Below are 27019 nucleotides of genomic sequence, written 5' to 3'. Positions count from 1 at the left end.
GCTGGTGCTTTAAAGGTCCAAAGTCGGGATTCTTTTGGATTGGTTCACCGACAAATTTCCAAACTTGAGCATATCAGTTGTTCATGGTCAGATGCTTCGCTTGCTGATGGGGCATTGAATCTCAATTGTGTGAGCTCATCCAGAAGAAATTATGGCGTGTCATCGGTCTAGGGTGGATTGGCTCCATGAAGGGGAACAACTTCTTCCATGCCCGTGCAACATCACCTAAATGTGCCAATAGGATTCCTTCATTGATTCACGATAATGGCTCTGTTTGAGACACTCAAGGTGAGATCAAAGGTCTCGTGCATAATTTTTATGAGCATCAAATTCACTTCTAAACCTTGTGATGCTACTGATGTTGTCCTTGATGTTATTCCTCACAAGATTTATGATTAGATGAATGATGATATTTGATACACCAATGAGGAGATAAAGGGTGCATTTTTCAGATGGTGGAGTTCTTCTGAAAGAGGGAGAACGAGCACAAGAAGGCGGAGCTGAAGAAAGAGGACAAAGCTGACCCCTCTAGTGTAATCAACCTCGACTCCGACCATGACGTTCAGCCCATTGACGAGAGTGACGAGTCCGATGACATTTACTAGTACAACCTTTAGTTTAAGTTTACATGTGTGTAATTTAAGTTTGAATGTATGTACTCGAACATGTTTGGAAGTTTGGATCGAAGTATGGAATATGATCGAAGTAGTTTGAATGTTTTTATTTAAGTTTTTGTTGTTTTGGGTGCCCTATTTTAAGGCAACTATTGGAGAAACTAGTTTTTTCGTGTCTTAAAAACACATTTTTGTGCCCTAAATTTTACTCCAAAGATTTCTGGTGCCCTAGATGGAGCTATTGGAGAAGTCGCTCGCGTCGCTCCCTGGGGGGCGGCTCGGGCGACCTAGTCGCCGCCGCCCCCGCTCCCCTTTCCTCCCTCGCTCCGCCCGCCACCGCCGGAGGAGGCCGACGGGCAAAGTCCACTCGGCGGACGGCGGTGGCGGGGCACCCTCGTCGCGCGCCGCAAGTCTTCGGCCCTGGACGAAGGCCTGCATCCGGCGGCGGCTGCGTCTGGCCAGGCGCGGGCAAGCCGGGGCGGCGGCCCCGGGATCGGCGGCGGCGCTGGTTCCTCCTCTCCCTCGTCGGGAGAGTGGGGGGCGGCGCTAAGGCTGGCCATCTTCGATCTGGTGCGGCGCATCTGGTGGCGTGCGGCGTGCCTGTGGGTTCGGCCGTGAGGACGGCGAGCCGTAGGCGTGCCAGATCTGGAGGTATTGCCCCTCTCCCTTCCATGCATCCCTTCCCAGTCCCCGGGTCGGTTTGGATCCTGCCGGATCCACCTCCGGTGTGTTCTGGTGGAGCAGATCGGTGTCCGGGGGAAACCTTGGCTACCTTAGGCTGACCGGCAGCGGCGACGCCGATTTTTGGCGCCGCTTTCCTCCTTGGGGGCGTTGCTGAGGGCACCATCTCTCCTCTCCAACCCATGTCCGGGTGAAAGCCCAAGATCCGATGCGGATCGGGCGTCGGCGGCGCCCTAGGCACCGTAACCTTCCTGGAGGCGACGCCAAGGACATTGGGATCGGATGGAAGGGTCTGCAGGTGAGGGGTGGGGGTGTGCTGCCTCCCTTCGGTGGAGCGGTGTTTCGTTCTACATATTCTTGGCGGCGGCTCTTGGCGGCATGGAGCAGCGGAGGCTTGGCGTCAGATGTGTGGTGACGGACACGCGCAGGAGGTCGACGCTGTCTGGCGTCGTGGTGGCGTCGGCGGCAGCGAGACCGAGCAAGGCAGTTACAACAGTACAGCTCTGAAGATGGATATGTGGTAGGTGGTTGTGGCGGCCTCATACCCGGCGGGCGGCCTGGTTGAGGAGCACGCCGGGCTGGTGGGTGCCCATACCCGGCAGGCGTCCAGGTTGGGACCTCAGGTCTTAGATGTTAGGTTTGGCTGCGAGGTCTGTTTGGTATTAGGCCCAGACCATCAGCGCCCCTTCATCAGTTAGATAGGAGTAACGACAGAGGTTGCGAAGATGGTGGCTTTGGTCTTACTGTTGTACGACTTTGTAAGGTTTTGTGCTAATAATTAATAAAGTGGCCGTATGCATCGACCAGATGCAGAGGCCCGGGCTATTCCTCCGTTTTGAAAAAAAAAAGATGGAGCTATTGGGGATGATCTGACTACGTGAATTGATGGATGCGTGCGTATACAATCCGTCCTTGGCCCTACTTCTTATCCCGGGCCAAGTGGCCACCATGTTTTTATTTTGAGCCATGGGCTAACCGGATGATGTGTACCAAGGAGCCCCCCCTGATTTTAGGGGCCCGAGGCGACCCTGGCAGAGACCATGATGACTTTTGCGTTGTGGCACAATCCTTGCGGCGTTTGAGCCTGAATGTTGAAGCATTGGTCTCGAGACGTGTTGTTCAGTTGGCATGATTGTTTACGATCGGTTTTATCTACATGTGTAGAGGTTCAAACGAAAATACCTGTTATCAAAATGGATAAAAAGAGATGTATCTAGAACTAAAATACGTCTAGATACATCCTCTTTTATCCATTTTGATGACAAGTATTTTCAGACGGAGGGAGTACCAGCCTACAAATTCTCTGTGGTGAACTGAAAAATCAACATTCCACAAAACTCATATGCATCTGGAGCTGTCGTACATTCTGGTCCTCTTTACCTTCCTATTACAACCAAGCTAAATCTCACAACAACTGAACCTCTACACATGTAGATAAAATGGATCGTAGTCACTGTCAGTTGAAGCAGAGACAAGCACCCCACACAGTTCACCACTTCGCCGCGACAATTTCTTGACACGGTACCTTGGCTCTAGTTTCATTTGTCTAGCATGAAACTAACTGAACCACAATTTAGAATGTCTTTTTTCGAAAGTATGCTAATGACGTACCTTAGATTTATAGAAGACAGCAATACGTACAAAAAATTACAAAGGCTCGGACACCACAACTCGATGCTGCACGCCCTCTCCACTCGGAACCTAGCTAGGTGATTACTCTTGATACCTAGTCACTCCCGTCCCTCTGGCCTGAGCCCACAAATTCAGGTCCTGGAATATGAGATCCACTGTGGCCCCAAGATTGCATACCGGGTCTCGACCAAAGACTCTCGCGTTGCATTGCTTCCACAATATTCAACAGATGAGCATAACAAATGAGTCAAAACCCTTCCGGTAAGTCTTGGCAATCCGCTTGCGTCCTGTAGCCCACCAATCCTCTACCAGTCTTGGCAACCCGCTTGCGTCAAATCCACAATTTAGAATGTCTCAACCAAGAGTTACTACCAACATGCCAAAAGTAATTATGGCATCCAATGTTGGCCAACATATGTGAATTGGGTGACAAAAGAGAAGCGTGGGGGCAGTAGATGTTAATTCAAGAACTTAAATCTGCCACGGAAGGAAAGATAATGCGGCTGGCTGGTGGATAAGGCGAGTGCTACGCGGCCGAAAGGTGAGTGAGTGCTATAGGGTGTGTGGTGCATGAGGCAGGAGAGCTCTTTTCCTCCTCCACACAGACTATCCCAGCAAGAACCACCATGGCCCTCAGGAGTGAATTGCAGAAAACCACCACATTTCAGCTTAGGTTTGCAGAAAACACTTTTATACGTTTTTGCTGCAGAAAACACTGATTTTTTTCCTAATCTTTTGCAGAAAGCACCAAACCTCCTGTTCGGCGGTGTAAGCACTATTATGACAGGTGGGACCTTGTCTCGTCGACGTGGCGTCACGGCCACGAGCTGACGCCATGTAACGGTGTGACGGTCGGTCATGCTTCGCTGATAGAAACCTGCTCGATCCAGCTCTCTCATCTGCCTCGTCCTGTCCTCTCATCACTCTTTTCTCCTCTCCTCACTTTGTTCTCCTCCCTCGACGCCGCCACACTGCCGACCGTTGTTCTGCTGCTCCCCCGTGGCCATGGTGTCGTGGAGCGACGAGACCAGAGAGGATTCAGTCATGAACATCTCCTCCTCCTGCGATGACATCATCAAGGTCAGTTTGCTAGAGCTAGGGTTATGGTTAGGGTTAGTGAATTGGGGATTTTGTGAATGAGCTCGATCTGACCCTAGGTTTCTCTTTGCTTGCTCCCGCAGCTTCCAGCTATGATGCACGATCCGAATTTCAATGGCACTGACGCAGATGTGAATGTTTCGTGCGAACATGGCGAGCCGGCCAAGCGCTTTATTGCATTTGAAGGGATGCACACCAGTAGGAGGTTTTCTTGGATGTGCTAAGAAGGTATGATCCTTTGTAAAGGAAGGTGTCCATTGCTTAATGTTTTGTTTATGTAGTTGTTAAGCTTTGTTTAGTTTGGTCTTTGTTTAGCTAGTTCGTACATGCCTTGTCATTAGATGGTACACATTGTTTATTGTGATTAGTGATTATTGCTTTGTTTATCAAGTTGTTAAGCTTGGTTAAGTGCTTAGTCTTTGTTTAACTTGTTTTATCAAGTGGGTGGATGGTAGTCATTGTTTATTATGGTCATTGCTTAATGACTTGTTTAATAGTGGTCATTGTTTATTTGTTTAATGTGTGATATGTTTGTTGCACATATTAGAGCCCTGAACCTGTTTGCTTATGGAGTATGGCACTTAAGAGTGGTCTTTATCCTACTCACTTAGATGTTTCTTTATTATTTTATTGTTTATTTTATAGGAAGGCATTAACTGGGGAGTAGTTCAATGGATTGATTTTGAATGGCCAGACTCAATGGAGAAGGCATTGGCCAAGTTATGGGATATGTATGAGGAGATTAAGTCAGCTAGGACCAATGACAATCAGGAGAGTTCCTTTGCAATTCACAACCTGACAGAAGAGAAGAAGAAACTACAGGAGAATTATGACAGTTTGTATGCTGATGTCAATGCTATCTTGGATGCCCAGCAGCAGAGGGGTCTGGAGTTGAACAATCAAAAGGAGCAGAAGGAATGTCTTGATGTGAAGATCGCAGAGCTAGAAACTGTAGTGGCCAACTTGAAGGCAGAGCCGTCAAACAAAGATGAGGAGAAGATGAAAGTATAGGAGGACTATGACAGTTTGTATGCTGATGCGAATGCTCTCTTGGATGCCCAGTAGTAGAAGGGTGTGGAGAGTTAAACAATCAGAAGGAGCAGAAGGAATATGTTGATGTGAAGATTGCTGAGCTAGAAACTGTTGTGGGCAACTTGAAGGCAGAGTTGTCAAAGAAAGAGGAGGAGAAGAAGAAGCTGCTGTAAAATTATGATACTCTAAAGAACCTGACAGGTGCTCAAGCCAATGTGATTAGGAACTTGAAGTTCAATCATTTGAAGGAGAAGGAAAGGCTAACATAAGAGAGGCTTAAATTGCAGCATCACATTTCTGAGCTTCAAAAGTCTGAGGACAAGATAAAGCTGAAGATTCAGGAGGTGAAGGCCATCTTAGATGAGTAGGGTCTCTTCTAGTATGATAATCATCTATCTGTATGTAGATGATAATCTTCTATGGAATACTTTAGTATGAATTTGTGAACCAACTACTTTAACTATGTATTTTGTGATCCATGGTGTTGGATCCAGCAGTGTTGTACTGTAGATGATAATCATCTACTTAGTACTTCAATTTGAATTTCTGAACCCAGTAATTTAAGTATGTATGTTGTGATCCATCGTGTTGGATCCAACTTTGATGAACCTTTATGAATGTGAACCAAGTACAATTTGGTTTATGTGCTTAGTACAATTTGGTTTTATATGGTGTAGATGATTATCTCAGTATTTTAGTTTGAATCAGTGAACCAAGTAATTTAACTTAGTATTTTGTTATCAATGGTACCTTGACCCTCATTTCATCTATTCATCGACAAAATGGCCCTAGGGTATATTCCCCTCATTTCACTGATTCATCGACAAAATGGGCCTAGGGTACCTTGACCCTCATTTCATCGATTCATCAACAAAATGGGCGTAGGGGTACCTTGACCCTCATTTCATCGATTCATCGACAAAATGGGCCTAGGGGTACCTTGACCCTCATTTCATCGATTCATCGACAAAATGGGCCTAGGGGTACCTTGACCCTCATTTCATCGATTCATCGACAAAATGGGCCTAGGGGTACCTTGACCCTCATTTCATCGATTCATCGACAAAATGGGCCTAGGGGTACCTTGACCCTCATTTCATCGATTCATCGACAAAATGGGCCTAGGGGTACCTTGACCCTCATTTCATCGATTCATCGACAAAATGGGCCTAGGGGTACCTTGACCCTCATTTCATCGATTCATAGACAAAATGGCCCTAGGGGTGCCTTGACCCTCATTTCATCATTCATCGACAAAATGGCCCTAGGGGTACCTTGACCCTCATTTCATCAGTTCATCGTCGAAATGGCCCTAGGGGTACCTTGACCCTCATTTCATCGATTCATCGAAAAAATAGCCCTAGGGGTATCTTGACCCTCATTTCATCGATTCATCGACAAAATGGCCCTAGGGGTATCTTGACCATCATTAGCAAGTGTATAATTATCATAACAACAAATTGAACATGATAACAGCAAGACCATCATATGGATCATCAAATTGAACATGATAACAACAATAACAAGTGTATAATTATCATAATAGCAAGACCATCATCAACAAGTGTATAATTATCATAAAGCAAACTGAACATGATAACAACAAGACCATCAAGTTAAACATGATAATAGGAAGAACAATATCATAGTGCATTATTCTCATAAGAGCAAGACCATAAAATAGCAGTTATTACAGTACCATAACATCTAACCAGCATAAATTGTTCCCAAAATAGATCATAGCAATTAACAGTTTTGCCTGATCACATCATCAACAAGTTTTGCCAAAGCACATTAGTTCCCTGAAGCATAAAAGTAATCCTTCAGCCTTGATGGTTTCTTCCTCTGTCTTGGTGCCAAGAAGCTGCTTGGCCTGCTTGTTGGAGTTGCTGAGTTGCTTGGCCTACTTGGCCTGCTTGCTGGAGCTGCTGAGTTACTTGGCCTGCTTGCTGGAGCTGCTGAACTGCTTGGCCTGCTTGCTGGAGCTGCTGAGCTGCTTGCCCCTAGTGGTGCGCTGCTTGCTTGAGCTGCAACAGATGCCCTCCTTGTTGGAGCTGCAACAGATGAAGCTGCAGCAGTAGATGTGGTACCCTCCTCTGTCTTGTTTGACTGCCTTTTACAATGGTAGCAAGTTAATACATTCAAGTGTTACAAAACATAAATAGATGGCACCAAGTATGGCAACAGAGAGTAACCTCATGCCTGTTCTTTCTCATTGCTAGACCTAACTTTAGGGTTTTGTGGCAAGATGTGTATCTGCGACCCACAAGATTGCAATTGATGCATGTAATTGATGCCATCCTAGATGTATCTTTAGGTGTTGGTGGCTCAAACTGGCTCCTTCTCCTTTTTGTTTGCTTCTTCCTTGGTTTATCCTTGAAAACTGGGGGTTCTATGTCTCTATTTTTGGTCTTAGGCCAGAGGTCAGGTCCAGGTACAGGAAATATGATGGGACTGTATGCTGCTAGATACATAGGCTTTTTGAAGAAGTCATGCACAAAATCTTCAGGCCTTAATTTGGCTTTGGTAATAGCAGAGACTGCATGATTGCATGACACTGCAGTCATATCCCATTTTCTGCACCCACATGTCATGTGCTGCAAGTTAACTGCATATGTATTCTCATTGCTTGTCACTTGGTAAATATTTGGCCCAGCCATCAATGCTTGACAGTTCCTAGAGTGTTTCTTTGCTTCTTCAAGTAACTCAGCATATGTTGGGCATATTTCCCACTTGGCTAACTCTGTCTTACTCCTATTTGTATTGAACCTGACCATCAACTTAGTCCTGATTCCATCTACCATGGTCTTTATTAGTTTACCCCTCACATCTAATATCATCTTGTTGAACACCTCACTAATATTGTTGACAACTAGGTTAGTTTTGCAATTGAAGTCCATGGCATATCTAGCCCAAGCATGTCTAGGAATTTTATTTAACCAAGCCCAGGCAGCCTTACACTCTACTTTAAGAGCATCCATTGCAGAAATATGGCCATGTTCAGTATAGGAGTAACTTGCCTTATCCATGTACTTCTTTAATTCTGACCCCCTAAAACCAGCAGTCTGGAAGTTTTGGTAGATGTGTCTAAGGCATAATCTTTGGGGGCAGTTGGGGAAAACTTGGCTCACAGCTTTCAGAAGACCCTATTTGGAGAAATGACCAAACTTACTAATAAACAATGAATATTAACTACTTCTAGCAATTACTATGAACTACTTATATCAACTAGTAATGAGCAATGAATATTAACTAATATTAAGCAAATGATATGAACTACTAGCAAGCAATTATTACTATGAGTGCTAATATCAATTGCTAATATGAGTAATAACAAAGATAATACCTTATGTCTATCACAGATTATGGTGTAAAAACCAAATCTCCCAGATTCTCCACCAATAGTTGCCTTCAGTTCTGTGAGAAACCACGTCCAACTCTTTATGTCTTCTTTGTCCACAACTCCAAGATATTATTATTACCATCCCTTCCTGTGGCAGCAAGGATTTGTGAGAAATCAGGGATAGATGTTATTATTCCCATCCCTTCCTGTGGCAACAAGGATTTGTTGGCCAGTAGAGAGCTTGATGAAACATCCATCCACACCTGCAATGGCACACAAGATATGTTATAAACAAAGTATGTACTACTAAGGGTGCACCACATTTATGTCATTTATGACACAGTTTAGTAGTCACCTATGAATGGTCTGCATCCATTCAGAAATCCTTCCTTACAAGCATTCAAACATATGAACAAACCATGGAACCTTGGATTGATGCTTGGATGGTCTTTTAGGAACTTAGTAGTGACAATGCGCCTACTACCTGGATTGGTGTCTAATACAACATGCAAGTAATCCCTGATCCTGGTGTATTGCCCCCTCTGATCTCCTTGCACCACCTTAATAGCATTGTTCTCAGCCCTGTAGGCCATATGAGTGCTTATCTCAACTCCATACTTGCTCTTCAGATTTTGCATTATTGTACTTATTGGTGTGTTCAGGTCTGTTCTTATTGCTTCTAAAACTTGATGTGTAACCCACTTTGTAGTCACCTTGGTGCTCTCTGCTACAGCTGGACATGTGTGCATGAAATTTGTTTTCCTAATGCAGAAAGTTTTCTCTTTTCCCACCATAGAATCTGCAATGAAGAAAGGGCAGTCTTCATGTGTGCACACAACTACAATTCTGTCATTGCAGTTCCTATGAAACTGATAGTTTCTGTTCTGTGCTATGTGGAAAGTGAGAAGTGCCCTTCTAAATTCGTACACATTATCAAAGCAAAGCTTCTTAGCAAATTGTAGCTCTGGGCTCTCTCTATCCTCATGATACCATACCCTTGGTTTGGGTTTTTAGCCCTAGTCTTACTGCCAAGCACAAATGCTATTCCTCCTCCTTCAAATCACCAGGATCTGGATTCTCACCAGATGATGGTACCCAAACATCCTCAAACTATTGCTCCAAACTAGCATGTGATCTTGTGGTTAGCCCCTTTCTTACTTTCAACTTCTTCCTCTTCTGCCCCTGTGGTAGCACCTCTTTTTCAAGTTCCTCATCATCTCCATGCTCCTCTTGCTCTGCATTTTCCACATGCACTTCCTCTTATATCTCATAAGGTTCATCTACATCAGTGTCACCTTCAAAGTGTAAGAGTGGGTCCTCTCTCTGCCTCCTTAGCTCAGCCATCCTAGCCATGAAATCATCATCTTCCTCCAAGTCAGAGTCATCTTCAGTTAGTAGCACAGGAAGTTTTCTTTTCACTGCATGCACGCTCTCAACATTCTTCTGATGCTGCTTAAATCTCTGAATTTTTGATCTCCTTCTAATCTCCATACTTCTTTGTAACTCCTGTTGCTCCATGTCAACATCATCTCCATTGCCTTGCTCAATAACAACATTTTCTTCATTGCCTTGCTCCATATCAACATTGTGGCTCTGCTGTGTGAAGAAAAACTGGATTGGTTCAGGCTCCTCAACTACTGCATCTCTTTTTGATACTTTGGATGGTGACTTGTACACCACCCCAACATCATTCACCTCATATACAATGCTCTCTCCAACATTGGCTATAGGAACTTGCTGATCACAAACATAACCTCTGTTTATATCTGCAGGTCTGTGCTCACTACCCCTAACTATTGTCAGGTTTACTATGTTCTGATCTTTATTCGCAATGTGATCCAGCATCTCATCCACCTTGTCATCATCACATATCTCCTCCAAACCAGCTACTCCCAACCCAACATCCCTCACATAATACATGTAGTCTTTACTTCCATATCATATTGTCTCTATGAGTGCTAACAGATTATAAAAAGTGATGTCTAAAACACACATAGTCCTTTCCAAGTTATCCCTATCATGAAAGTGCAGTCTAACTTCCCAAACATCATCAGACAAGCTACAAAAAGGAACAATGCTTGTACTTATTAATTAAACAATATAGTACTAACTACAAACAATAGAAGTGACCAATTTAAAATATACAGTGCATGCCAATTTAAATAAGAGGAAATTGTGACCCTAATGTCTACTAAATAAACTAGTAACCCAAATATCATCATTCCAATTTGAATACACTGAAAATATACAATGCATGCCAATTTAAATAAGAGCAAATTGTGACCCTATTTGTCTACTAAACAGAGCATGGGAATAGCACTGACTACTGAACTAAAACAGTATCACTATATTGTCTCCTAAACAGAGCATAGTAATATCACTACAATCTAATTTACAGGCCTGATGAACACTTAGTACTAGGCAAAAAAACCAATTTTGATTTACACACCTAACCCTAACTATGGAATAGACAGAAAATGAGGGGGGGGGGGATAGAGGAGATATCTTACTCCACACCGCCGAATGCAGATGCCTAGTGGTGGCTCCCTGTCGGAGTAGCCACCACAGCATGGGCGAGAGTGCCGGCGGCACGGTACTCCAGCGACGGGGATGGTGGTCTGCTCCGCGGGGCCTGACTAGGGTTAGAGCTCCCGCAGACCTCTTCTGGTGGCTTTGGATCTCCGCCGCCAAGCAACCCTCCTGTGCCATCGCTGCCTTCGCCATCCACTCCGTCGTCGGCGTCCGCGCTCGCCGTTGCCATGAATGAGACAGAGAGAGAGGAGCGTGTCATCGCGGGGATGGTGGGGAATTTTCCAGATGCGGGAGAAGTGCCGATTCGATCTGGTCACTTGACCTAGCAGAGGCGTCGGTGGGCAATGTAGCGCCGTTACACGACGTCATCTCGCAGTCGTTAGCCACATCAACGAGACAGGGTCCCACCTATCATAATAGTGCTTAAACTGCCCGAACAGGATGTTTGGTGCTTTCTGCAAAAGATTAGGAAAAAAAACAGTGTTTTCTGCAGCAAAAACGTAGAACAGTGCTTTCTGCAAACCTAGGCTGAAATGTGGTGGTTTTTTGCAATTCACTCATTTGTCAGTTAATTCTTGTATGCACTCTATTAATCCTAGTACTTTCCATTATTTTTTGATTGTATCCAGGAACTTCGTGCAATGCTGCTAATAATAAAAAAAGCTGGCATTCTCTCTAAAAGCACCCAAGTATCAGCCGGTTTGTGCAAATTTTTGGGTGCAACAGGTCAAAACAGAGGCATCAAAGGTGCAACGATTTTTTACGAGGCCATGCACATTAAGAGCAAAAGTAAATGATTAATATACGAGTAAGAGAGACATAGAGCAATAGTTTTTTTTAGAATCAAGAGCAGTAGTCCTTTTTTAGCAGCTCAAGAGCAATAGTGAATGAACATTTTCTTTTTAGGAATACAATAGTAAATGAACAGAAAACTAGGAAAAAGCTGCTACGGCTCTTAAGGCCCACACGCCTATCTCTCGTCATTCAGCCCATATAGGAGCAAAGTCAAGCCCAACGAGACGTAGTACCTCCCAGCCAGACTGCGCGCCTCCCTCCCTTCACGGCTTCACGCCTGCCGCTGCTGTTGCGCTTCGGTTTTTAGTCCCACCTCGCTCAGCGGAGAGCATCGAGCGGGGGAGCTGGCTATAAGAGGAGGGCGAGGTGCAGCGTTGTTCCATACTTACCTGGACGGGGTCGACGGGCGATCAATAAGGCCCGTGGCCTGGGTCAGTGGCCCACATTGCACTTGGTGGGTGCGCTGGCCCACCATCTCCCCAAGTGGGAGAGTGGACGTCATAATTTGTGGTAGAGGGGGTACGCGTTCGCGCGGCCCCTGCCAATTCTGTAAAATTAAATTTTGGTCCTTGGTCTGGCCTGCTTAGTGCAGCTGTTTTTACAACCCAGTACTCGGTCAGGTACTGGGAGGCAGCCAACAGCAAATCTCATTTGTTTTACACCTTCGATCACACATGAACGAGAGAGGCAAAGGTGTTCTTTGAGCAAACAAAAAAAAGTAATGGTTTGAACTTCTGGTCCAAGTTTTCTTTTAGCAACATGAACGACCTAACATATAAATCTGGTGCTGTCAGGTTGTATATGTTGGTGTTCTTCAGCTTCTGCTTACAACCAAGTGAAATTTGGCAAGAAATTCACTTTTCACACGCAGAAACACCCAGATAAATTCGAGAACTTTTTTTTGCAACTGTAAATTCAAGAACTTAAATCTGCCACGGAAGGGAAGACAACACGGCTGGCTGGTGGATAAGGCGAGTGCTACGCGGCCGAAAGGTGAGGGGGAGTTATAGGGTGCGTGGTGCATGAGGCAGGAGAGCTCTTTTCCTCCTCCACACAGACCAACCCAGCAACAGCCACCATGGCCCTCAGGGTTGCTCCGTCGCCGCTCCTCGCCTCCGGCGGCGGTGCCACCGCCTTCACTACCCCGCTTACGCCCAAGAAGAGAGGCGCCGGCCTGCTCCTCCTAAGCAAGCGCTCCAGGATCTCCGCCCAGCTCGGTACCCACGATTCCTCCTCAATTTCTCTTATGTTGCATTTTGTTTGAGTCCGTATGCTACCCATGTATATGCAGGTGGTGGAGGTGGTGGTGATGGAGAGACCAAGCCTGACGGCAAGAAGTTCATCACCAGAGAACAGGAACCAGAGCAGTAAGGATGAGTTGATGTATGTGTGTGTGTGTGGCCAATTGCCAAATGGTGTGGATAAAATGGATGATGATGATGATGTAGGTACTGGCAGACTGCCGGGGAGAGGAAGGGGGAGAACCCCATGATGACGCCGCTGCCCTACATTGTCATCTTCGGCTTCTCCACCCCCTTCATCATCCTCGCCATCGCCTTCGCCAACGGATGGATCAAGGCGCCCCTCATCCGCTGAGCTCTCATCGGGCTCTCGTCCTTCCCCTTCCGGCGAGAGAGATGATGACTTGCTTCCCTTCTATAGAGATTACTGTAAAGCTGTATGTAATTCATTTCTTCGAAGATCTTTATATAGTGGAGTCACCAGCTGCTCTGCATTCATGACTGCACCTGGTCTTGCATATAGAGTGAAAAGCCCTGTATTTGTTAAGCTTGTGAACACTTTCCACAGTTCAAGATCGATCGATCGATCAAGAAACTGGGGGGAAAAAATATAGAATGGCATCGGTGCCAGCGATTAAAAATTTCAACCAAGGAGGCAAGAATCTACACATAAGCACATACAATACAACATGCCACCGCTACAGATTCATCTCACGTCAGACATACAACAAACAACTAAACCATAGAATACCATTGGCTATTTCTTCTCATAAACTTGCAGATAACAAAGACATGTTTTTGGGGCCTAGCCAATAGCCCGCAGCAGTATACAGTTAAAGCGTTTGCGCAAACGGACACATCATATGGCAGCCACCTAGCTAGCGCGGTTTCCTATCAAACTCTGACTCACGACAGTGTGGGTCAAGCCAGTCGCGACGGGAACTCTTCGCCATGCCCCTACTATCTGTTGTCACAGCCCCCATGAGCTCTCTTAGGCTTTCCACCTTGTTCTCCTGAGCATTGCCACTGGATTTCCTATCTGCTTCCTTCAGCTTGTTTCTGAAACTCTGCTTACGGCCAACTGTGTTAAGTTGCTGCTGCTTTGCTCCTGATGGTGGCGCCCCATGAGGTCCCAGGTATATCTTCTCCTCTTTAGCCTGTTCATTCAAATACGAATTTACATCTCAATGAACTAATTCAAACCACTGCGCTATCCAAGTAGTTGTTCAAGTTGCATGAACTGAAAGTCAAGTCTCATGATGGACATTGCGGCGAAAAGATCTGGAACTCGCCTGCTGAGGTTCAGGATCCCTTGCTTTGGGGACACTGTGTGTAGTAACAGCATCATCATCATCATCATCTTGAATAGTCACATCAGGAATAACAAATCCATCCGCATCTGTAATTGTAGCATCAACATTGTAAGAACTCAAATAAACCTCATGTGTTTTGAATGTACAACAGTTGGACATGTATTGTTGATTTTAATAGCAGAATAAATATGTGTAAAACAGCGTCTCTGCAGCAGTGCCACATTTCACCAAAAATTCTGTAGCATTCAAGTAATGAGCCACAACTACTATTCAATAAAAGTAAGTGATAAGATATATAGTGCAAGCAAGTCACTAGCATAACAGCCGGCGATAGAAGGGAGTTAGCAGCATATAAATCTCCTGATTATTATAATTAACGAACATCCTAAAGCATGCCAAACATTCATATCAACGGTTTCAGAAACAAAAAAAACATTCGTAAGTAAAAATACCCACAAAGGGATGGAACCTGGTTTAGGTATCTCTGTGAGCACATCCTGATTAGATAGCTATGATGGGCATGAACAACTTGTGATTATCACTAGAATATATTAATAACATTCCTATTTCCATTCAATGAGGATTGTCTGCATTGTGCATTGCCTACTGTCATAGAGGAAAGGGCTTGTATTTAAGCATGAATCATCATGAGAAACAAATCGCACCCTTCAGTTGGCATCACTCATATTATTATATTACCAGTTATGAAGGTGAATCAAGAGGGACCCCTCATAATGCACCAAGATATATCAAGACCGGTGGCTCAATGATAGTAAACTTGGCCCTGGGTTGGTACTTATGCGTGACAAATGCAGGCATATACTTTTTAAATTTATTATATACCAAAACATGAATGAAGTTTACACATTGTTTTCTTCAAACCAGCAGATACTTTTTACATCTTGTAACCTTAAGTAAGCAAAATATTGCCCAAAGCAATACGCTTTTCGATTCCACCTCAAATATCTCAAAATTGCTCCAGCACAGCTAGTTTCAACCAGTTTGTGCATATTTGTCCCGCAAAGATAGGGATACGTATAACTTCAACATACCAGGTCTGTTCAAACCGAGTATGATTATTTCCCAGGTAATGCATACTTTCTTGAATTAATACAACTGGTGTGACTCGTCAAAAAGGGCATGTTTGCTGCTCCCAGGAAATTGATATATGTCCCAGGAAAACTCCCCGGACCATGCGCAAGCGGGAGCTACGTGCACCGGGCTGCCCTTTTTTTTATACGTTGTTTTCTTCAAACTAGCAGATGTTTTAAAAGTCTACTATAACAAGCAGTAAGGAAAATATTGCCAAAGCAATAGTAGGCTTTTCCATTCCACCTCAAATTCCTCAAAACTATTCCCACACTACTAGTTTCCAACTAGTTTGTGGTATATTAATAGCATTCCTATTTCCATTCGATGAAGATTTTCTACATTTTTTTTCCGAACCTTGTGCGGATTGTCTACATTGCCTCCTGTCATAGAGGAAAGGCGTCATATTTAAGCATGAACCATCATGGGAAACAAATCGTACCCTTCAGTTGGCCCAACTCATGTTATTACATTATCAGAGAGAGTTGTGAAGGTGAATCAAGCATGACTCCTCATAACGCACCAAGATACCAAGACTGATGGCTCAATGCTAGTAAACTTGGTATTTGGTTGGCACTTACGTGTGACAAATGAAGGCATATATTTTACACGTTGTTTTCTTCAAACTAGCAGATGTTTTTACATTCTATGGCCTAAGCAGTAAGTGCCCAAGGCAATATGATTTCGATTCCACCTCAAATTTCTCAAAATTGTTCCAACACCGCTAGTTTCAACCAGCTTGCGAGTATTGTCCCATAAAGATAGGCGTATAGCTTCAACACACCAGGTCTGTTCAAACCTAGTATGATCATTTCCCAGGTAATGCATACTTTTCTTGAATTAATACAGCTGCTCAAAAAGGGCATGTTTGCTACAGTAATTGATCTATGTCCCAGGCAACTCCCCGATAATACGATGGGTACGAGCAAGAGAATAACAGTCAAAGAAAGCATCACGCATCTAGATCCAACTCCTCTTCAAGACAATCACGGCAGAAGAACATGAGTAGGATACGCTGGTCGCTGGGGGCTTTAGCAAGCTAGAAAAGCAGCAAGAAAGAAGGGCACCGAGCAGAGGCGGTGGTAGTTAGTTTACCCCACTCGTAGTCCGAGGCAGAGGCATCCAGGGGCAGCGGGATGCTTCCGCCGACGAAGGTTTGGTATTGGGTTGGTATTTATGTCCAGGGGCGGGAAAGCTTCCACTCGTCCGGTGGCTCAGTACTAGTAAACTTGGTACTGGGTTGTTATTTATGTGCGACAAATGCAGTCATAACTTTGTTCAGTCTATTTAATATCAAAACATGGATTAACTTCACACGCCGTTTTCTTCAAACTAGCAGGTGTTTTTACATTTCATAACCTATAAGCAGTAAGCAATTCCACCTCAAATATCTCAAAACTGTTCCAACACAACTAGTTTCAACCATTTTAGTTGATACTGTCGCATAAAGATAGCCATATAACTTCAACCCACCAGGTCTGCTCAAACCTAGTATGATTATTTCCCAGGTATAATGCATACTTTTATCGAATTAACACGACTGCTGTGACTCGTCAAGAAGGGCATGCTTGCTACAACAGTAACTGATCTATGTCCCAGGCAGCGATTCCCCGGTAATACACGGATGGGTACGAGCAAGAGCATATCAGTCAGCGAAAGCATCACGCATCTAGATCGAACTCCTCAACACAATCACGACAGAAGAACAAGAGTAGGATACAGTGGGGCACTTCAGCCAGCTAGAGGCGCAGTAAGAAACAAGGGCGCGGGGGAGAGGTGGGTGGTAGTTGGTTAGTTACCCCACTCGTCGTCGGAGGCGGAGGCGGAGGCGGAGGCGTCGAGGGGCGGCGGGGACACTTCCGGCGGCGAAGGGGCGGGGGCGGGGGCGGCCGCCATGGAAACCGGTGAGCGGCGAGGAGGATCCCCCTCCCCCTCCTCCAAGGATACCTACCTCTCGGTTTTGGAATTGGATTCCGATTCCGGTGCTCCTTGTCGCCCGTCTTGGGGATTAATAACGCGCACCGGCCCTAGCACTGGGCCAGCCCATTTTGCGGTGCCTTGCTGGCATCCGGTTTTCGTCTGGCTTTCGTGTTCTGCTCTTCCATTTTCCATTCTCTTTCTCTTTTCATTTTTCATTTTTTTTCCTGTTCTAGGGTTTCCTCTTTTGGAAAAAAAAACAAGAGAATGCTTTTTTCAAGTGCATGTGAACATAAATATCAAGTTGTTTGACGGCACAATCAGAATTGCATTTTAACATTTATATTCTAAAAAGCATAAGAATTTTAAACCATGAACATTTTCAAAAATATATATGAACATTTTCTTCAAAAAAGAGCATTATCCAAGCACGTAATTTTTTACAATACATGAGCATTTTTTAAACAAAGACGAATATTTTATCCAAATATATTGATTTTTTTAATGTTGTAATACATATATGAATAAATGAATAAATTTTTATGAATAAAAAATCTCAGTTGATTATTTTTATTATTTGAATATACTTCCTCCATTCCTAAATATAAGTCTTTCTAGAGATTTCACTATAAACTACATACAGATGTATATAGACGTAGTTTAGAGTGTAGATTCACTCATTTTGCTTCGTATGTAGTCTCTTATTAGAATCTCTAGAAGGACTTATATTTAGGAACAGAGGGAGTATGACAATTCATTTCCCCTTAGTACTTGAATTTTTAATAAATTTTTCTTTGCTACATAAAGAAATAAAAATAACATGATGATATTAGGCCAACCCATTTAGGGCATCCATATGCATTGTATGGTCAATTTCATGCATAATGCGAAGAGTAGGAGAAACCCGTCTCTCTCTTTTGAGGATCAATTCCCTTTTTTGGATTTTCAATATTTTTGGAAAAAATATCTGAACAAAAAATATCACAAATGCAAAGACAACCTATGACATTTGTTAGTGGGTTAGTCCTCAAAATAATTCATCATTTGATGAAAAATGGGGAAAATATACTTGGTTAAACTCTGAAATGAATAGATGTATATGAGATGTATTAGTACCCTAGGGTCCATATCCCAACATCGGTCCAAGTTTATGGCTCATAACTCTTGATTTAGTTTGGGTAGGTCATGCCCTTACTTTTTTTATTTGCTGCCAACAAATAGGTAGCCAAACAAAGTAGTAGCCAATTACCGATGCACTTTTTCGGCAAATAACAACCATGTGTGTTAATTAAGCTCGTAGAGTCATAGTCGGGTTGTTAGAGTCATAAAGTCCATAATTGTAGCAATAACCCCACGAAAAAGACAAAATAGAAAGCACTCCGTAGAAAAGACATGTACACCCTCTATTGTTGGTGGATGATCCACGTGATGGGCTTGAGCACATCAACTGCTCCACACTTCGCAATGACTCCCATGTCACAGTTGCATACCAAAGTTGAACAACAAGCGAAACATATGGCTGTCATCGACAAGATAAGGACACCGTTAAGGGCTTTCAACACGTCCTAACATCCCCACTTGGTCGCAGGCTCCACAACAACCGTAGCTGCAAGAGTGGAGCAAAGAAAACAAACCTGAGCCAACCAAGAAGCTCTGGCATCAAGGCAAGCTCTAAACCAGGGATTCACTCCCTCAACCAGGTTCAATGAGAGGGAAGCTATTATCATGTGTGTGTGAATGATGACAGAACATCACTTGAGGATTTTGGGAGGGGGAGGGACAAATACGAGGAAAGAAATACATGGTCAACACCCAAATCACCTTCCTCCGAATGAGGAGGAGGTAAACAAGAAGAGCCATTGAATGATTGCCAAAGGAATAAATGAAAGGAAGATGAAGGCCAACTTTGGAGACTAGACAAACCAACGGTAAGGGATTTAATAAGGAGAAAAACAAAGAGAAACATACGCATGCTATAGCTAGGGGTGCTACCACCCCGATCGCCTCACCAGATACAAACAAGAGTGACAAGGGATAATTTTTCTGGATCTCAGAGATGTAGACTGAAAGGACCTGGTTTAACCCCCGCCCCTCAAGAAAGGCGATCGCACGTATGCAGGCTTCTCCAATGAGAATCCACAAAAGGGTTGGTAGATTGAATCGAAGGACATAGACAAACATTAGGCGAAGACTGACAATGCGAACTTGCTAACTTGAGAAACTGCCATGAATGACGTAATCAAGGAACAAAAACCTAACTACGCAACTATGGGAGAAAGGGGCCGTCCTACTCATTGCTGGTGAAAGCTAAGATAGAGAGAGAGCGAGGTGATGAAATGGGTGGTCTGGAGGAGCTCCGAAGGTGGGCAGAATGAGGAGGGCATTAAAAAGGTCACTCCATCTTCTCATCAATGCACTGGAACTATTTTTTTTCTATCGTTGGAAGCCCACGATCTACACGCAGTGCACCACGAGCTATAGCGAGACCATGTGTATATGTAACAAATTTGCTGATGGTACATATCTTGTCACATATAAGTGGACACTCGGTATTGTTTGCCATGCATGTTAGTTGAACAACATAGTGATGCTCTGCGACTCGATTAGAAACCACACCTACCACGACATACTACATAATTATAAAACAATACGTATGTCACTTCGATTAATGTTGTGTTCCGTAGCAATCACCGCTTTCTGCTACTCTAACATTCTTGGTCAGCTCCGCCACCGGTAGCAATGCACGGGGCACTTTGCTAGTTCATGTAATGTAGTATAGACTTGAAACTAAGTTTTAGTGAGAATGATGGTTCTGAATCACAGCACATGGAAAAATGGGCACTTATGTCCTATCTAGTGTGGCATGAAAGAATTGTCATCGATTGATGTTGAAACGTCATCAACAATGTAACCTATGGTTGTCACCGGAAAGAGGGGGAACCGTTAAGGGATTTCAACACACCCTAACATCCACACTTGATCACAGGCTCCACAACAACCATAGCTGAAGAGTGAAGCTGGTAAAACACACGGGAGCCAAGCAAGAAGCTCCGACATCTTGGCAAGCTCTCAATCTGGGGGTTACTCCCTCAACTAGGTTCAATGAGAAGGAGGCTATTCCCATGTGTTTGAAGGATGAGAAAACACCACTTGAGAAATTTGGGATGGGGAAGGCCAAATATGAGGAAAGAAATACATGCTCAACACCTAAATCACCTTCATCCGAATGAGGAGGAAGTAGACAATAAGAACCATCGAAGGATTGCCAAAGGAATAAATAAAGGAAGAGGAAGATCAACTTTGGAAACCAGAGAAACCAATGGTAGGTGATTTAGTTTAGGAGTAACCTAAAGAGAAACGTATGAACGTTATAGACTAAGGGTGCTACCATCACGACCGCCTCACCAAAGACAAACAAGAGCGACAGGGATAAAAGAACTGGATCTCAAAGATCTATACTCGAGGGACCTGCGTTACCCCCCGCATCCTTCAAGAAAGGCAATCACACATACGTAGGCTATTCCAACGAGAATCTACCAAAGGGTTGGCATATTGAATTGAAGGACAAAGACCAACATTAGGCGAAGGCCGCCGATGAGAACTTCCTAACTTGAGAAACTGCCATAAATGGCATAATCAAGGAACAGAAAACCTGACTACATAACTAGGGGAGCAAGGGCTCATAGAGAGGGAGGGGTGAAGGGGGGGGGTGGAGGTGGAAGAATGAGGAGGGCGTTAAAAAGGTCCCTCAATCTTCCCATAAATGCATGTGGAACTATTTTTTTCTATCATTGGAAGCCCACGATCTACACGCACTGCGTCATCAACTATAGTGACACCATGTGTATACGCAACCGATTTGGTGATGGTACATATATTGTCACATGTAACTGGACACTCAGTATTGTTTTTGTAGGTAAAGCAGAGCTTTATAAATCAACGGTGCCCAGTCAGATTGCCTAAGACACATTTAGCCACTTCGGGCGGTACAATAGGGTTCCAGCTAATACTATATTTTGGCAAACATAAACAACCAATACATGCAAGCTCATGAGTTTACAGAATTTGCACCTCTACGACATACATTGACACTAAGCTTGTAGAACCAAAGTTTGAGTTGATACTTAGTGTCTTCGATGACTGTTGCGAGAGGTGAGGAAGCCACCTTCCAAAGATGGAGCACATTAGCTAAGAGTAGGGAATCCGTCTTGAAGATCACCTTAAGCCCCAAGATGTGCTACAATTTGTACCGCTACAGACATAGCCAACAATTCAGCGCCAAATGCATCATGCACTTGTTCACAACGCCATCCCTGGCCATGCTATCTCTGACGACCATAGCCAACAACCATAGTTATTTCTAGGTGTATAGGCCTCGTCGAGATTGGCCTTGAGCATACTGTCACCAGATGGTTTCCACTTCACTGCATTGTCACCCCTTCTCCTTGGAATGAACTATTGCATATATTCCATGGAATCAGCACGTACTCGTCCGATCATTTCATTCACTGGGACCGACATCTCACCTTCGCGAACTATGTTTATGTTATTCCACCAGTTCCACCAAAGGGTGACTATTTGGATGCTAGTATTTTCACTTAGCCCCCATAAAGAGTCCATCATTGCATGCACACCTGAGAAACTTCCAAGTTGCTCCCTCACTTTTGCCAACTCCAGACCGTGCCATAGATCCTTCACAACCTTACACTTTATGACAAGGGCCCTCCATCCTCCACAGCTTGAACGCCAGCACAGAAACCAATGTTAGCGGATTTAATTTAGGGGCAAGGGGAAGAGAAACATATGCACACTATCGGCTAAGGGTGGCTTCACCACGGCCGCCTCACCAAAGACAAACGAGAGTGACAAGGGATAAAAGATTATCTTGAACGGGGCCTTTGCTAGTCCCTCTAATGTAGTATAGACTTTTAACTAAGTTGTAGTGAAAATGATTATCTTGAATCACAACACGTGGAAAAATGGGCACTTCTATTCTATCTAGTGTAAACAACAAGGTTGTTTGGCTAGTGTGGCAAGAAAGAACCGTCATCGATTATTGCTGAAACATCATCAACAAGTGAAAACCTATGGTTGTTGTCGGCAATATGGGGACATCGTTGAGGGCTTTCAACACACCCTAACATCCACACTTGGCCGCTGGCTCCACAACAACTGTAGCTGCAAGAGTGAAATCGAGAAAACACACCGAAACCATCCAACAAGCTCCGACATCCAGTCAAGCCCTAAACTAGGGGGTCACTCCCTCAACTATGTTCAAGAAGAATGACATTATTCTCATGCGCATGTGAAGGATGAGTGTGACGCCCGGATAATTAGGCTACAGTAAACCCCGTTAATGATGCCCCGTCACCTCTGTCACAGTAGATGATCTTGGGTTAGTTCAAAAACCGATCCAAATTCAAATTTGAAAATCAAGTTAAACATCAAAAATTTTCAAACGTTAAAACTAAAATGTTTGGTTTGCGGAAAATAATCCATAAATTATTTTGGTGAAGTAACCACACTTTTACAAAATGTTTAAATATTTTGAAATAAATAAAACAGTAGCGGAAACAGATAATTAAATGCCCTTTTCAATTAATAAAATATTAAGCTAATTTATTTAATTGCACGAACTAATGGGGCAGTGACATACTTGTGAAACTAAATTAGGAACTAGTTTTATATATTATCTAAACTATAACAATGTGAAACTAAAATAATACAGAAAAGAATAAATAAAAATAAAACAAAATAAAACAACAAGAGAAGAACACTCCCTGGGCCGTTTGGCCCACGTGGCCACTAGCAGGCCGGCCCACCCTCTACCCTCGGCCTACATACCCCGGTCCAACCACCCCGCAAACCCTAACCCCCCCACTCGCCCCACTCCCTCCCCCGATTCCCCTGGATCAGGATCGAACCCTCTCCCCTCGTCTCCCTCCCAGCGCCGCCTTCCCCACCGCACCCACGCGACGCCCACTAGGGGGGGGGGCTCACCCCCGCGTGACCTGCACGACCGTCGGCCCCGTCCCGAGTGGATCTAGATCGGGGGCAACTGACGCCCCCGACCCGTCGTGCGCCGTCACCGCCACCACCTCCGACACCGCTGGACCGCCGCCGGAGCCCCCCTCACCGTCTTCGCCGGATCGGCCGCCGCCCCGTCGCCCTCGACTCCTCCCCGCTGGACTGCCTCCTCCCGGACTCGCATCACTGAGCCTCGTCGCCTCTTCCCTCCTCGCACGTGAGCGGCTCCCCTCTCCTCTTCCCCCCTCTACTCCCGTTGTCGGATCTAGCCGCGCCCGCGCTCGGGGTGAGCGCGCGCTCCCCGCGCCCCGAGCATCGCTCACATTTGTTGTTCGGCTCCACGCACTTGCTTGCGTTTGCCACTGACGTCCCGTGCACGCGCCCACCTCCCCTGCTCTTGCGCACGTCGCCCGGGGCCGTGCCCCGCGCGCCTGCCTCTGGCTGCCACAGCCACCGTGCCTCGCCCGTCCGCCTACGCCGCGTTGTCGCTCGCCGGCACACGCGCGCCCATGGCTCCGGTCCCCTCCGTCCCGCCGCCCTATTCCGGCCGGCGCTCGTGTGCCCTTGGCCGTCGGCGCCCGTGGCCGGCTCTGGCGCGTCGTCTGGGCGGGTTATGCCCGCACACCGGGGCTCCGCCCCGTTTCGCTAGCGCCCACACCAGCACGCCCCGCCGCCCGTTACCGGTAGCGCCAGCGCCCGCTAAAGACCCCCCGTGTGACAATGACAGATGGGGCCCACGCCCAGAACGAAAATTAAAAAAATAGGTTTTTTATAATAATAATAATAATAAAGATAAATTTAATTAATTAAGTTAATTAATTAAGTTAATTAATCCTATTTAATTAGTCTAATTAACCTGTTAGTTTAATTAAACAAAAATTAGTTTAACCTAAACCCTAATCAACCTATCAGTGTATGACAGGTGGGTCCCACTGGACCCACATGTCAGTTTGACCAGTCAACACCTCTGTTGACTGCTGATGTCATGCTAACGTCATGATGATGTCAGCAAACACTATTCTGGATAATGTTGAATTAAATAAATTCTAAAAATGATTTAAAACTTTAGAAAATCATATAAAATAAACCGTAGCTCAGATAGAAAAACTTTGTACATGAAAGTTGCTCAGAACAACGAGACAAACCCGGATACGCAGCCCGTTCGTCCGCCACGCGTCCCTAGCATAGAGAACCTGCAACATTTCACCTCCGGTTCATCTGTCCGAAAACACGAAACACTGGGGGTACTTTCCCGGATGTTTCCCCCCTTCACCGGTATCACCTCATACCGCGTTAGAACACGTCTAGCTTTGCTTGTTGACCTGTTATGCACTTGCTTGCTATGTATTTACTGTTTCTCCCCCCTCTTCTCTCCGGTAGCCCCCGTGACGATGCTGATGCCCCTGTGGACGACTACGTCACCGACGACCCCTCCTTCTTGTCTGAGCAACCAGGCAAGCCCCCCCCCTTGATCACCAGATATCGCCTACTCTTCTCTATACTGCTTGCATTAGAGTAGTGTAGCATGTTACTGCTTTCCGTTAATCCTATTCTGCTGCATAGCCTGTCATTGCTGCTACAGTCATTGATACCTTACCTGCAATCCTAAATGCTTAGTATAGGATGCTAGTTTATCATCATTGGCCCTACATTCTTGTCAGTCTGCCTTGCTATACTATCGGGCCGTGATCACTTGGGAGGTGATCACGGGTATATACTATACATACATACATACTATACAGATGGTGACTAAAGTCGGGTCAGCTCATTGAGTACCCGCAAGTGATTCTGACGAGGGGGCTGAAAGGACAGGTGGCTCCATCCCGGTAGAGGTGGGCCTGGGTTCCCGACGGCCCTCGACTGTTACTTTGTGGCGGAGCGACAGGGCAGGTTGAGACCACCTAGGAGACAGGTGGGCCTGGCCCTGTTCGGCGTTCGCGGATACTTAACACGCTTAACGAGATCTTGGTATTTGATCTGAGTCTGGCTACGAGCCTATACGCACTAACCATCTACGTGGGAGTAGTTATGGGTATCCCGACGTCGTGGTATCAGCCGAAGCACTTCAGACGTCAGCGACGGAGCGGCGCGCGCCGAATTGGACTGGAACGCCACTAGGCTAGGTCTGCTTCCGGCCGCCCTCGCAACGTGCAGGTGTGCTATGGGCGATGGGCCCAGACCCCTGTGCGCTTAGGTTTAGACCGGCGTGCTGGCCTCTCTGTTTTGCCTAGGTGGGGCTGCGACGTGTTGATCTTCCGAGGCCGGGCATGACCCAGGAAAGTGTGTCCGGCCAAATGGGATCGAGCGTGTTGGGTTATGTGGTGCACCCCTGCAGGGAAGTTAATCTATTCGAATAGCCGTGATCTTCGGTAACAGGACGACTTGGAGTTGTACCTTGACCTTATGACAACTAGAACCGGATACTTAATAAAACACACCCTTCCAAGTTCCACAGACAACCCGGTGATCGCTTTTCTACAGGGCGACGAGGAGAGGATCGCCGGGTAGGATTATGCTATGCGATGCTGGATCCTTGGAGATGCTACTGGATTGCTACTTAGAGATGCTACTTGGAGGACTTCAATCTACTCTCTTCTACATGCTGCAAGACGGAGGCTGCCAGAAGCGTAGTCTTCGACAGGATTAGCTATCCCCCTCTTATTCTGGCATTCTGCAGTTCAGTCCACTGATATGGCCTCCTTACACATATACCCATGCATATGTAGTGTAGTTCCTTGCTTGCGAGTACTTTGGATGAGTACTCACGGATGCTTTTCTCCCTCTTTTCCCCCTTTCCCTTCTACCTGGTTGTCGCAACCAGATGCTGGAGCCCTGGAGCCAGACGCCACCGTCGACGACGACCCCTACTACACCGGAGGTGCCTACTACTACGTGCAGCCCGCTGACGACGACCAGGAGTAGTTAGGAGGATCCCAGGCAGGAGGCCTGCGCCTCTTTCGATCTGTATCCCAGTTTGTGCTAGCCTTCTTAAGGCAAACTTGTTTAACTTATGTCTGTACTCAGATGTTGTTGCTTCCGCTGACTCGTCTATGATCGAGCACTTCTATTCGAGCCCTCGAGGCCCCTGGCTTGTATTATGATGCTTGTATGACTTATTTATTTGTAGAGTTGTGTTGTGATATCTTCCCGTGAGTCCCTGATCTTGATCGTACACATTTGCGTGCATGATTAGTGTACGATTGAATCGGGGGCGTCACAAGTTGGTATCAGAGCCGACTGCCTGTAGGAATCCCCCTTCCACACTCCTTGGCCGAAGTCGAGTCTAGTCATTGCAAAAACTTTTACTAACATGGCTGTGTGCCTTACGGGCCCACGTCGCCATCGGGTGGTATTAGGATCTTTTATTCCTCGACCTTTACTCTGGGATTCTGAACCCTCTTCTATTCGGGTTAAACGATTTTACTAAAAACTAACTTTAGGTTCTCGAAAATACTTTCTCCCAGAGAGCCCCTTCAGTCCAGATGGTCACCGACTGCACCAGAAGATTTCAGAGATACTCTTTGATATTCTCTCGAGACTTTGTGCCCATCACTTTTGCTATTCCCGACCACCGATAAATCCTTATGGATAACTACTTACACTTGCCATTCTTACGATCATTCCCCATTGTTCTTGTTATTACAAGATACCTGAAGTTTCCTCTATTGTTCCGAGAATACTTCGTGCCTACTGCCTAGCAGTTCT

General features: G+C 45.4%; 3 protein-coding genes and 1 non-coding gene across 4 annotated transcripts; 3 read left to right on the top strand and 1 right to left on the bottom strand.

Moving 5' to 3' along the window:
• Positions 1–12108: 12108 nt before the first annotated feature.
• Positions 12109–12269, top strand: LOC123117940 (U1 spliceosomal RNA). The gene has a single exon (XR_006457570.1). It is a non-coding gene; the product is annotated as a U1 spliceosomal RNA (small nuclear RNA).
• Positions 12270–12674: 405 nt separating this feature from the next.
• LOC123113906 (uncharacterized) lies at positions 12675–13615 on the top strand. The gene is made up of 3 exons (XM_044535226.1): positions 12675–12944; positions 13019–13094; positions 13176–13615. Exons 1-3 carry the CDS (start codon positions 12806–12808, stop codon positions 13321–13323), a joined length of 363 nt encoding a protein of 120 aa, XP_044391161.1. The 5' UTR covers positions 12675–12805; the 3' UTR covers positions 13324–13615.
• Positions 13616–13704: 89 nt separating this feature from the next.
• LOC123113905 (uncharacterized) lies at positions 13705–17361 on the bottom strand. Its single transcript, XM_044535225.1, has 3 exons — positions 17170–17361; positions 14261–14367; positions 13705–14125 (listed from the first exon to the last, which is right to left on the bottom strand). Exons 1-3 carry the CDS (start codon positions 17264–17266, stop codon positions 13847–13849), a joined length of 483 nt encoding a protein of 160 aa, XP_044391160.1. The 5' UTR covers positions 17267–17361; the 3' UTR covers positions 13705–13846.
• A 4905-nt stretch (positions 17362–22266) lies between these two features.
• Positions 22267–26249, top strand: LOC123115175 (neural Wiskott-Aldrich syndrome protein-like). The gene is made up of 3 exons (XM_044536413.1): positions 22267–22302; positions 23204–23531; positions 26136–26249. The coding sequence occupies exons 1-3, from the start codon at positions 22267–22269 to the stop codon at positions 26234–26236; spliced, it is 465 nt and encodes a 154-aa protein (XP_044392348.1). The 3' UTR covers positions 26237–26249.
• The last annotated feature ends 770 nt before the right edge of the window (positions 26250–27019 follow it).

This window comes from Triticum aestivum, chromosome 5B (genome assembly GCF_018294505.1).
Source record: "Triticum aestivum cultivar Chinese Spring chromosome 5B, IWGSC CS RefSeq v2.1, whole genome shotgun sequence".
NCBI lineage: Eukaryota > Viridiplantae > Streptophyta > Magnoliopsida > Poales > Poaceae > Triticum > Triticum aestivum.
The sequence above is the reverse complement of the archived record's forward strand: the minus strand, read 5'-3'. Positions and strand labels throughout refer to the sequence as shown.

Excerpts from the sequence above, each read along its gene's own strand:
- LOC123113906 (XM_044535226.1), top strand. The coding sequence starts at position 12,806 with ATGGCCCTCAGGGTTGCTCCGTCGCCGCTCCTCGCCTCCGGCGGCGGT. Across the intron at positions 12,945-13,018 it reads CAGGATCTCCGCCCAGCTCG|GTGGTGGAGGTGGTGGTGAT; the intron begins GTACCCACGATT and ends ATGTATATGCAG. Across the intron at positions 13,095-13,175 it reads AGAGAACAGGAACCAGAGCA|GTACTGGCAGACTGCCGGGG; the intron begins GTAAGGATGAGT and ends ATGATGATGTAG.
- LOC123115175 (XM_044536413.1), top strand. The coding sequence starts at position 22,267 with ATGGGCACTTCTATTCTATCTAGTGTAAACAACAAG. Across the intron at positions 22,303-23,203 it reads TATCTAGTGTAAACAACAAG|GATCGAACCCTCTCCCCTCG; the intron begins GTTGTTTGGCTA and ends CCCCTGGATCAG. Across the intron at positions 23,532-26,135 it reads CGCCTCTTCCCTCCTCGCAC|ATGCTGGAGCCCTGGAGCCA; the intron begins GTGAGCGGCTCC and ends TGTCGCAACCAG.
- LOC123113905 (XM_044535225.1), bottom strand. The coding sequence starts at position 17,266 with ATGGCGGCCGCCCCCGCCCCCGCCCCTTCGCCGCCGGAAGTGTCCCCG. Across the intron at positions 14,368-17,169 it reads CGCCTCCGACGACGAGTGGG|ATGCGGATGGATTTGTTATT; the intron begins GTAACTAACCAA and ends CTACAATTACAG. Across the intron at positions 14,126-14,260 it reads GGGATCCTGAACCTCAGCAG|GCTAAAGAGGAGAAGATATA; the intron begins GCGAGTTCCAGA and ends TTGAATGAACAG.